The sequence below is a fragment of the Diceros bicornis genome, chromosome 8 (assembly GCF_020826845.1).
Source record: "Diceros bicornis minor isolate mBicDic1 chromosome 8, mDicBic1.mat.cur, whole genome shotgun sequence".
Classification (NCBI taxonomy): domain Eukaryota; kingdom Metazoa; phylum Chordata; class Mammalia; order Perissodactyla; family Rhinocerotidae; genus Diceros; species Diceros bicornis.
In genome coordinates this window covers 71,690,129-71,700,828 of record NC_080747.1, presented here as the reverse complement: position 1 = coordinate 71,700,828, position 10,700 = coordinate 71,690,129, and the positions used below count along the sequence as shown (strand labels likewise).

Genomic DNA, 10,700 nt, shown 5'->3' with positions numbered 1-10,700 from the left:
TCATGGGAGTTCCACAAAAAACATCAAAAGGATAATTGCTTGGAAAAAAAGTTTTGTTTATCCAAAACACCTCATCATGTCATAACCTGAATGTGCTTTCACAGACTAAATATTCAATCATATAGGATTTACTATTGTTTATCCCAAGAATAAATAGGATTCTCTCATCTTCGATGGAGAAATCCTACGCAGTGCTCCAACTCCCACGTCTTTTCTGCTGTGAAGCCCTCCCTGATTCTCCAAGGCAAAGCTGGTCACCCCTTTCTGGGCTCCCATATATTTTCTTCATAGCTCGCTTACAGCACTCACCACATTGGATTGTAATAATTCTTATTTCCTTCATATGTATTCCTCTTTAGCTGTTTAGCTTTATTTATCCCTCTATAAGCTCCTCAGGAGCAAGAAACAAGTCTTAAGCTTCTTTACATCCCCAGCACCTAGCACAGTGCCTGGTACATAATAGAACCTCAATAACTGTTTGTTAGGTTAATGAGTTAGGAACTATTTCAGCTGCAAAGCTATAATGCACATCTTTCCTTGCTTCCAGTCTCATTGAGTGTGTTCTCATTGAGTACTTAAACCTCTATGTTTGGTGACACCCTAGACACAAATATAACATCCAACATTTCCTTTCAGAAAGAAATGGCCTCTGGTTATCCTTCTGATAAAAACATCAATAAATTATAGTTATAATGATTTCCCTGATCTCCAACCCCCAAGACTCCTTTACATAAGAGCCACTTCTTAGGAAAGCTGATGCTAATAGCCATCTTGGCAGTCATTATCATCTTGATCCCCAATGGGTTTGTTGTGATAAGCATCGACTGTCAATTTTCTGCTTTCTATCTCAGTGTTTTTCACCTGACCATCTTCCTCGCTGCTTGATTTGCTCTCAGTAGAGTTGCTGTCTTCTTTTGATTTACTGCTATCTTGAGAGTCACTGCCATCATCTTCCTCAGACTGGCTGTCCTGCTCTGACTGGCTTTCCTCGCTCTGGCTCTCTGTGGAGGCACTGTGAGACTGGAGGCCCTCCTGGCTAGAACTGTTCTCCTCCTCAGTGGATTCCGGGCTTTCCTCCGAGAATTGGAGGCTCTCATTGGACTCACTGTCAGCTTGCTCCTCTCTGGATTTGCTTTCTGAATTGGAGGATTTATTCAAGCCATCCTCTTCATTGAAGTCACTATCTTCCTGATCTTCATCTGAGTGACTGGTGGTGTTATCCGGGTTGTCACCCCGGGGCTCACTCACTACCTCTTCCTGAGATTCACTACTGTTTTCTTGAGATGGCAAGTCAACCTCTTGACTAGACTCATTGCTGGGGTCTTGGACATTTTGACTGTCTTCCTGGGACTGATTCTCATCGCTGTCTTCTTGAGATTCACTCTTGCTGTTTTCCCTGGATTGGCTGAGGCCAGCTTCTTTGGAGTTGGTGTTTTCTGTGGAGTCACTCTTGACTTCTTCCACTGTGTTGTTGTCATCAAGCTCACCTCTGTCATCTTCCACAGAAACGCGGGACTTTCTGAAAAATTTCCTGCTGGGATACTCCACTAATAGGCTCTCACCTGAATCCTGAGTGCTTGCTTGATCATCATTGTTCTCTTTTGATTCTTTTGATTTGACGCTGGCAGTGTTCATTCTGGAGTTGCTTCTCTCACTCCTGATGTCTGGATCATCACTCTGCATTCCTTCATCATCAAACTCAGAGCCATCCCCATGGCTACTATCCCCCTCACTGCCGCCTCCCCCCCAGTGCTCCTCACTCTCACTCTCTTGAGTTGAGTCATCTCCCTCAGGCCTGCTGTATACCTCGTGCTCATAGTCAAAGTCCCTGCTCTCACTGGTGGTATCTTGGGCACTGTCTTCCCCTTGTGGGCTGCTATCTTCCCTGGATTGTGTGCTGTCGGCAGAGTCCTCATCACTTCTGAATCTGGAGTTTCCTCCGTGTTTCTCTTCAGGTCCTGGGCCATTGTCATCATCACCAAAGGTGTCATCTCCACTGTCATCTTCATCATCATCTTTATCATATCCTTCTTTCCCTCCGCTCCTAGAAAGGCCACTAGCTGGTCTATACACATATTGATGGTCATCAAGGCCCTCCTCTGATTCGGCACTGTCACTGGGGACTTCATTTGCCTGGAATTTGGGTTTAACAGACATGGTCAGTACTCTAGGAGCTGATACAGAGGGTGTTATCTAGCACCCATCTGGGCTCTGTCTGCTTTCTTCTTCCTACGTCCCTCCCTTAACCCATGGTCAATTTTACTGCTCAATAATATGTCTACCAGAGTCTAAAAAGAAAGGAAGAGGAGTTGAAACTCAAGTCATTCTATTTAATAAGGCACAACTCACTCAATGCTGCAAAAATTTTCTCAAAAAGCTTTACAGAAATCACATTATGAAGCTCAAATCATATTGTAAGTATGATTCCTTAAAGGAAAGTCTAAGGTAGTTTTTTGAAATTAAAAAGCTGGTTTATAATGCTCACTCATCCAATTGTTTGGTTTAAAACAGAGTTTTAAAAAATACTGGGTGATTTTAAAATGACCCAAATGTTTTTGTTTTTTTAATCAACTCTGGGAAGAAAATGTATTAGGGCAGGAGGATGAAACCTTTAGCTAAAATGAAAGTAAAATATTGTAGCGAGGTATATATCTCACCCAAACCATGTTTACACGTCATTCGCACAGGCAGAGCTGCCTGTAGAAGGCTCAGCTAGAAGACTACAACTAGCGTGACCACCAAGGCAGCTTGGTTCTAAGTGTGAGGCTCAGAGAGATTATCCCCATAAGTGAAACAATTGGACGCTCCACACAGATAAGGAAGAATAGTGAGTCTTCATTCATTACGCTCTGGAAAAATCTAGTCTCTTTACCATACCCTATAACAGAGCATTATAACCAACTTTTTTTTCTTTTTCCACATGTCCCTACAGATCAATTTCCATTTAGGAGTACAAGATGATGACATCTCTTCCCATTGCTAGAATTTACACTGGTCTGCTGGAACTGAGCGTCTACTGTGCTTTCCATACCTCAATAGGCACATAGTGTACCCTCCTCAAGCAAGGCCTGTTACCCTCATTTGAGAGCTCAGAGAACATTGAAGCAATAAATTACAACATCCCCAGAAAAGAGCTTTTCCCCAATTCTATGCTTAGAAATTTCTAGAATGTTCTTCTGATAAGCCTTTAGTAAATAGAGGTTAAAAGCCTAATAATTCACCCTCCAACTCTGGTTGAGGGTAGAATGCAACACGGGTCAAAGCCTCAGGAAGAAACCTGGTTCCTGAAATCTCTGGAGCCCTACAGGGTTGAATTCGGTCAAAAATGATAGGACAGCTAAGAAAATAATGACATTTCCTCTTAGAAAAATGAAAAACAAAAAGAAGAAGAAAAAGAGAGAAAGCCAGTTTTTTATTAAAGGGATATAAGCTAACTCAGCTTGTCTCACTCCCAGGGCCGCAGATGAGTCTGTTTTAAAGAGAAAGAGTCTGTTTTACTAAAGCAGCTATTTCATCAAATTTTCCCCAGAGCTCTCCTATTCTCTCCTCCAACAGGTTTCTCGACATGGAGGAGGTCTCCAGCCCAGCAGGCACTTCCTGTTGGCCAGGACACTTTTTTTCTGCCTGATCTGAGCTGCTCCAATTGTAAAAGCAAAACTTTAGATTGATGAGTGAGCTATTCCTTGTCTAACACAGTCTATGACCATTCATGTGTGTGTATGTGTATATACTCTTAACTGGATGCACACATAGGGCCACGACGTCTATAATCTGGACCCAGTGATAAATATGGAATGAACAGCATGCCCACATCTGAATTCTCCCACTCATTTTTCCCTTCTTAGTTTGTGGAACTATTTAGCCAGCATAACCAATGGTTAGAAAATATTATATTTAGAACAGTTGCCAGGTAATTTAATCTAACATCATTTCCTTCAATTCCTAAGTAGCCTAAAAAGTTAAGAAAAGTCTGTTTAATTACCTGTTCCTCTGAGTTAACTTTACTCTCTTCTGATGACTCACTGCTCTCCTAAAAGGAAAAAAAGATGTTGTTTACTTTTCCTTTTAGTAATTCCTGAGGAAAGAAAAAAATATGATACACATCAATTGCTTGCAGTTTGGATTTACTGCTTTCCAAATGGCCCAAGGTGATGAGCAGAGTGTTAAAGTTATTTCATGAGATGTTATGACAAAAAATAAAGGAGATAGCTACCAAAGGTGGTGTTGGTGTCTGAGCCAAGTGACCCTGTGAAAAAAGAAGGAAAACAACTTACTCCAAAAATGGATTATGTCACTGCAAATATTTAGAATAATTTTAGGTGATTTTTTTTTAGTTTCTTGATCTATATTTTATATTTACATGAGTAATAATGACATTTTATGGTGAAATGGCTACAAAATGAATATGAGATGACTGATGGCCTGAAAAGATCTTGTAATATAAAAGACCTAGATGATTTTGTATTTCTGATCTTCAGTTAGCGAAAAATATACTTTCGTTGAAGCTAGTTGTTCACACAACCCAGAGTAAATGTAACACAGGAAAAACAGCATTGGAACTCAAAACTCAGATTTAAGTCTCAATTGGCTCCTTGGTTTGGTTTTAGCCCTGAAAACCAACCATCTTGGTGTTAGCGCTGAAATTCATGTGTTTCAGGAACTGCCTAAATCTCCAGTAAACTGTAATGGTTGGTCACTCTAAGTGAATTTGGACAATTCACTTCACCTGCCTGATGTCACATCCTCATTCATAAATTAAGAATATTAGCAACCACTGTGGTTACTCCACAGGGTTGCTGTGAGGATGAAATTGGCTAATGCCTATGGAACATCTTGAAAACTGTTCAATCTGATATAAACTAAAGAAATGATCCATTTTGAGAACATCCACTTTATAAAATTTAATAGCAGACAAAACTGAATTGAGAAAGCCATGAAACCTTTCTTGAGTCACATAAGATCATCAAAATAAAAAACAGATGCTAAATCTGAAACTTAATTAGTCATAGTTCTGATTTATTTCACTTTTTTTGATCTTATAAGAACTCTAAGAATGCCTGAGCTACCTGAAGTGTCTTCGCCCCACCTACCCTCCCCCTTCCCCTGGAGCACGGCAAAATCCCGTGTGACTCAAAGCCGCTGAGCAATAGGTGTGAAGATGTAAGGTACAAAGCAGAGCAGGGAGGAGCTGCTATCAACACGTCTTCAACAAGCCCCTCAGCAATGCCAGGCTGGGGATATCTCCTCAGAGGAAGGAGCTACGCATAGTGACACTGCAGGCAGGTGCAATGCCGGACATCACTCCAGTCAGTTATCATTTGGAATTAAGGGATGGAAGGGAGCAGGACATTGGTATTTTTCTCATGTCAAGACTAGACTTGAGAACACAGCACATTTGTGGTACTCTTAAGAGTCTCTGGTTGAATGAGAGGAAGGATCTACAGTGGCTGCTTTTAAATTAACCAGCCTAAGGACATCTCTGCTGAAAGTTCATGTAAGAAATCCTGCAACGTCTGTTCCAGCCTCAGGCAGGGGCAGGACACCATCTCAGGCATCTGACATTCTCTGGCCACCACTAATAGGGTTGTGCCCAAGCTGTATCATAGGCAAAAGCCAGCAGGAAACAAGGTAACGGACAAAACACTCTGACTTAACATAAGACTTTAACCCTTATTTGTAGTTCCAATCTTGAGAACCTACTGACCCCCTAGACCTGGCCCCTTCCTGAGAGGGATGTAACACCATGGTAAAGAATGTGGATTCTGGAGCCAGAGTGACCTGGGTTCGAAGTCTGGCTCTTATTAACCATATAACCTAGACAGATTAGGTTACTCTCTGTGTCTCAGTGTTCTCATTTGTAAAATGAGGATAAAATACAGCATCTAAATCATTGGGGTGTCGTAAAGATTGAGAAAGTTAGTACATGTGAAGCACACAGAACTGTGCCTGGCAATGGTTCATGAGTTATTGAGAGTTAGTAACTACTGGGTTATTCAGAGGTAACACTCAAAAAACATTAGCTACCATTCCAATGACTCTAGCATCCTCTCCTTCTTTATTTTCTCACCTTCCGGGACTTGACCTCCTGCCTACTAGACATCTCCTAGTAAAACAGATTTCTAGTCCTAATTCATCAAGGGCAGTCTTGGTTCATTGTCATTCATCCCCTTGCACTACTATACACATCCATTATGAAAACAAAGCTAAAGGAAAAAATACTTCCTCACCAAATTATACTACATTGGAGTTGAAGCATTATATAAAATAAATTTTCTTTTATGAACTAGAAATTGTAGCTCTTACTACCTATATCTTAGGTTATTAATGTGTTCATTGAATCATTAGTAGTTTCGATATTTGCAATGGAGCCAATTTGGTTACACTAATAAAATATTAAAATAAAAATACTTCAAAAAATCTTATTTCTACTCACCTTCCATTCTTCAGAGCTCTTGGAGTCAGTATTTTGATACCTGGCTACCTAGAAAATTTAGTACACATGGTCAGCTCACAGAGAAATTTCCAAGGCAATAGCTATTAACACTTTGCATACTTAGAAGCAGTGGTAGTCAAATTTTAGGGTGCATCAGAATCACCTGGAGGCCTGTTAAAACACAGATCGCTGTGCCCCATCCCTAGAGAGTCTGCTTCAGTAGGTCTGAGGCAGGACCCAAGAACTTGCATTTCTATCAAAGTCCTAGTTGATACTGATGCTGCTGGTCTGGGGATGACACTTTGACAACCAATGCTTATGACAAAGAAAAATGAGAATCATAGCTATATGAATGGCAACTGAACAGAATAAGGAATAACTCGATGATATTTTAAAGAAAATAGCTTCCTCAGAAACTACTATTTTCTTCCTACTGGAACATACACAGCCACTATGGATCATAGCCAATGGAAATTGTGGAGTTTTAGGTATACAAGGTTTGTTTCATATATCTTTACCCTGATACTTACTGGGAGAGCACAGGACAACCCCCAAAGGGACATAAGCAGGATGCTGGTCTTCATAGCTGGTGTGACACCTCTACCTGTGAAAAAGGACAGACGATGTTTTCCTCACGCTAAAGAAATATAGGAACTTCAACTTTTTAACAGTTTCTTCCTATTATTAAAAAAACAACTCATCCAAATGTCTATCAACTAATGAATGGGTAAATAAAATGTACTGTGTTCATACAATGGAATATTATTCAACCATAAAAAGAAATGGAGTACTGATGCGTGTTACAAAGTAGAGGACTATTATAAAGTGAAAGAAGCCAGACACAAAAGACCACATAGTGTATGATTCCATTCCTATGAAATGTCCAAAATAGGCAAATCTGGGCCGGCCCCGTGGCTTAGCGGTTAAGTGCGCGCTCTCCGCTGCTGGCAGCCCGGGTTCGGATCCCGGGTGTGCACTGACGCACCGCTTCTCCGGCCATGCTGAGGCAACTAGAAGGATGTGCAGCTATGACATACAACTATCTACTGGGGCTTTGGGGGAAAAAATAAATAAATAAAATTATTTAAAAAAAAATAGGCAAATCTATACAGACAGAAAGTAGGTAAGTGTTTGCCCAGGGCTGGGAGAAATGGTGGGTTGAGGGTGATAGCTAAGGGGTGAAGTTTGAGGTGATGAAAATGTTCTGAAATTGATTTCGGTGAGAACTGCACAACCCTGTGAATATACTAAAAACCATTGAACTGTACACTCCAAATGGGTAAAGTATATATGTGAATTATATCTCAATAAAGCTGTTTTAAAAAACACCTCACTCCTAAGGGGTAAATTGAAAACTTTTCAATGAGGAACTCTATAACTAACATAGCACATAAACTTCTTCACTAACATATAAAATATGATAAATGGAGGAAAAAGTAAAGAAAGAGGAATAGAGAAATTTCTAACCATTCACTTTTATAATAATTATGCAGCTTGGTGTGGCAGAGCAACCCAGCAAATATATTCTCCTTAAAAACTACATTTATTGATACTATTGATAGGTCGTGCGTGTTTGTCTTCACAGACATGCACAAATGGCTTCTCTGTCACATTTATAACCTCATAACAATATCTAGACAAAATAGATTGGTTTTGCTTTTTTTTTCTTGATCTGCAAGAGATGTGCTATGGCAGGCTTTATAGTTCAGCTCCAGAAAGCTCTTAATATCTACAGTGCTCCATTTAGTCATACATTATACATGATTATGCTAAATTCTTTGCAGTGTCATTCACAGTCCTGAAGGATCTCAGGAAGATTAGAGGTTTGGGAGAGACTTGAGAATCATGCTGAGAGAAACACGCCAACTCAAACTGTCTTTTCCTGGAGGGTGGCTTCATTTCACACTTCAAGGACTGGTGATTTGGAACACAATTTGTTCTACATCTAAAAATAGATACACTAGATGCTAATGTAAAAAGTTACTGAAATGATTTAAGTGGAAAATAATTTGCCCTGTACTACAAAGCCCTATGGCACCCGAACAGACTTGTCAGATAGACTTCCATACATTTTGTGGAAAATCTTGCAAGTTTATTTCAGACTTCACTTCGTCGATTTGTTTCCTTAAATATTAAATATATACTATACTAGTGACAAAAGCTCTAAGCCAGAGGTCCTCAACCCTGACTATACATTAGTGTCACCTGGGAGATTTAAAGACATACCAATGCACACATCCCACCACAGTATAAATCAGTTCACCGGGAGTGGGAACAGGCGTGGGTTTAAGGAGCTCCAAATGATTTTAACCTCTCATCTAAGAAATAAAAATACCTTGTCGACAATGTCTGAATATGCTGAATAATGTCTGAAACATTGGGCTCAAGAAGTCATCTAATCTTATTCTTTATTCAAGAAAACAACAGAAATCCTAAGATGAGGAGACAGAATATCCCTCATTTCTACTTTCATTCAGCTCAAATGGTCTGACAGAGCCTCTCATTTTATATCACTAGCATTACCCCTCTTCAACAAAGCTATTCCTAGTTTGTGTTATTTTCTTTATTCTAATTCAGCATAGTTCACATTATTCCTTGTGTTCTGATATTATTTTTATTTCTTTTTCAAATCCTTTACCTAATATCAACAGAGAAAACATATGAAAGTGTTCAAGTGCACCTAAAACAAGCCTAATTCAACAAGATATTAGTTCTGAAGGAAACCAGAAAATTTCATCCTCAAAGATGCCTCTTTCATGTAAAAATTATTTTGAGCTGAAGGCACTCAGGAAACAGCAGATGCAAGAAGGGTACTCTGATCCTCCTTTTTCTTTCTGAAAGCAGGAGCTAAAGCTCCCACGTGTAAAGTGTCTTCCTGGACCAGGAGGAAAGAAGACATTCTTATCACCAGAGACAGAATCAAGGCTGAGAGAAGTCTGTACCAACCAACCTTGTTAGACTAACCCTATCTTCCTAGTCACTTCTCCACAATTTACTGCCGCTCGCCCAAACCCCTTTGTCTTGTTAATTCTTCACAAAATGTATTATTTCTTTGTCTAAAAAATGTAAAAGTTTTCTGCTCTCGTCACTTCTTCAAGTCTTCATTCTCTTGTGATGGTTCCCATGTACACGTAAAAATTTTAATAAAACTTGTATGCTTTTCTCCTGTTTATCTGTCTTACATCAGTTTAATTCTTAGGCCCAGCCAGAGACCCTAAGAGAGTAGAGGAAAATTTTTCCTCCCCTACACTTCTCTTTAGTTCACACAATCCAAACTTTTTTTTTTTTTTTAAGTTCTCAGGTTTGTTTCTTAAGGAAAGGAAAGTTTCCCCCAAATATGGTACTCTCAAAATAACTGCATACCGATAGTTTTGGCTTCACAGGTCAAATGAAAATTAAGCCACTCACCATTTTAATTTTCAAAGTGAAATTTGAATAGGGTAATAATCTCACGATGCTCTGAAAACTAGCAAATATTCCAGCCTTGATAAAAGACCAATGAATACTGAATTCTCCTCTTGTATTTTCTTTTGCTTCCCTCTTGTCTAAATAACAAAACAATGAGGAGATGCTCTACACCAACGAATGCTGTGTTTTTTACAAATGAAGTGTGTGCTTCCAGTGTTCAGGTTTCTTAGGGAGAGAATGTTATGAAACATAAGGAAGATGTACTAACTTGCTCATGCTTCTATAAATACCATTTAGCACCCTGACTAAAGTAGTAATTTCCCAAATGGAAGTCTGATAAACTAAACTAAAATATACCCTGGGGTCCTGAGAGAGCTGATATTACCTCCCAAAGAATGTAGTCTGCCATCAAGCATCTAAAGTCAGATCTTCAACCCTGTATTAGATTTTCAATTAGTATTTCTTGATAAGAATAATTATACTTTTGTGAAGTATATTTCCAAATGAGAGTTCCAAACTTTTATAAACTTTTTATCTACCACCCTAAAAAGAGTAGAAGTAGGTATGCAGTAGCCCTATTCTGAGTAAAAAATTAGCAAAATAGCTACTAGCCTGAAAGATATGAGTCCAGAAATCCAAGTTCTTCTTCAGTGATTGGCAAATGTCATTTCTCCATTGTACATGCTGTCATTCTACAGTGAGAGCATGTAACACAAGGAAACCAACAACCTCAATCTGAGTTCTACCTGTTTGGAAGGCAATGTATGTATTAGAGACTTGCAACCTTTATGAATTGTTTTCCCAAAGTTGAAAAGATCCAAAATGTTTAGAATCTAAAGAAGGGGATTGCAGTCCCTTT

General features: G+C 39.3%; 1 protein-coding gene across 2 annotated transcripts; it reads right to left on the bottom strand.

Annotated features, from left to right (window-relative positions):
* Positions 1-759: 759 nt before the first annotated feature.
* On the bottom strand, positions 760-7,017 carry DMP1 (dentin matrix acidic phosphoprotein 1). Of its 2 annotated transcripts, XM_058546459.1 has the most exons (5): positions 6,960-7,017; positions 6,434-6,477; positions 4,214-4,246; positions 3,983-4,030; positions 760-2,133 (listed from the first exon to the last, which is right to left on the bottom strand). In XM_058546459.1, exons 1-5 carry the CDS (start codon positions 7,015-7,017, stop codon positions 760-762), a joined length of 1,557 nt encoding a protein of 518 aa, XP_058402442.1. The 2 variants fall into 2 exon arrangements, with proteins under 2 accessions (XP_058402442.1, XP_058402443.1); XM_058546460.1 differs by lacking the exon at positions 3,983-4,030.
* Positions 7,018-10,700: the final 3,683 nt, after the last annotated feature.

What these genes read in the sequence shown, in the direction of transcription:
- DMP1 (XM_058546459.1), bottom strand. Translation starts at nt 7,017, where the DNA reads ATGAAGACCAGCATCCTGCTTATGTCCCTTTGGGGGTTGTCCTGTGCT. An exon ending in GTCCTGTGCTCTCCCAGTAA is followed by an intron (nt 6,478 to 6,959) that starts GTATCAGGGTAA and finishes TTTTCTAGGTAG; the next exon opens with CCAGGTATCAAAATACTGAC. An exon ending in AGACACCAACACCACCTTTG is followed by an intron (nt 4,031 to 4,213) that starts GTAGCTATCTCC and finishes TTTTCCTTTTAG; the next exon opens with GAGAGCAGTGAGTCATCAGA.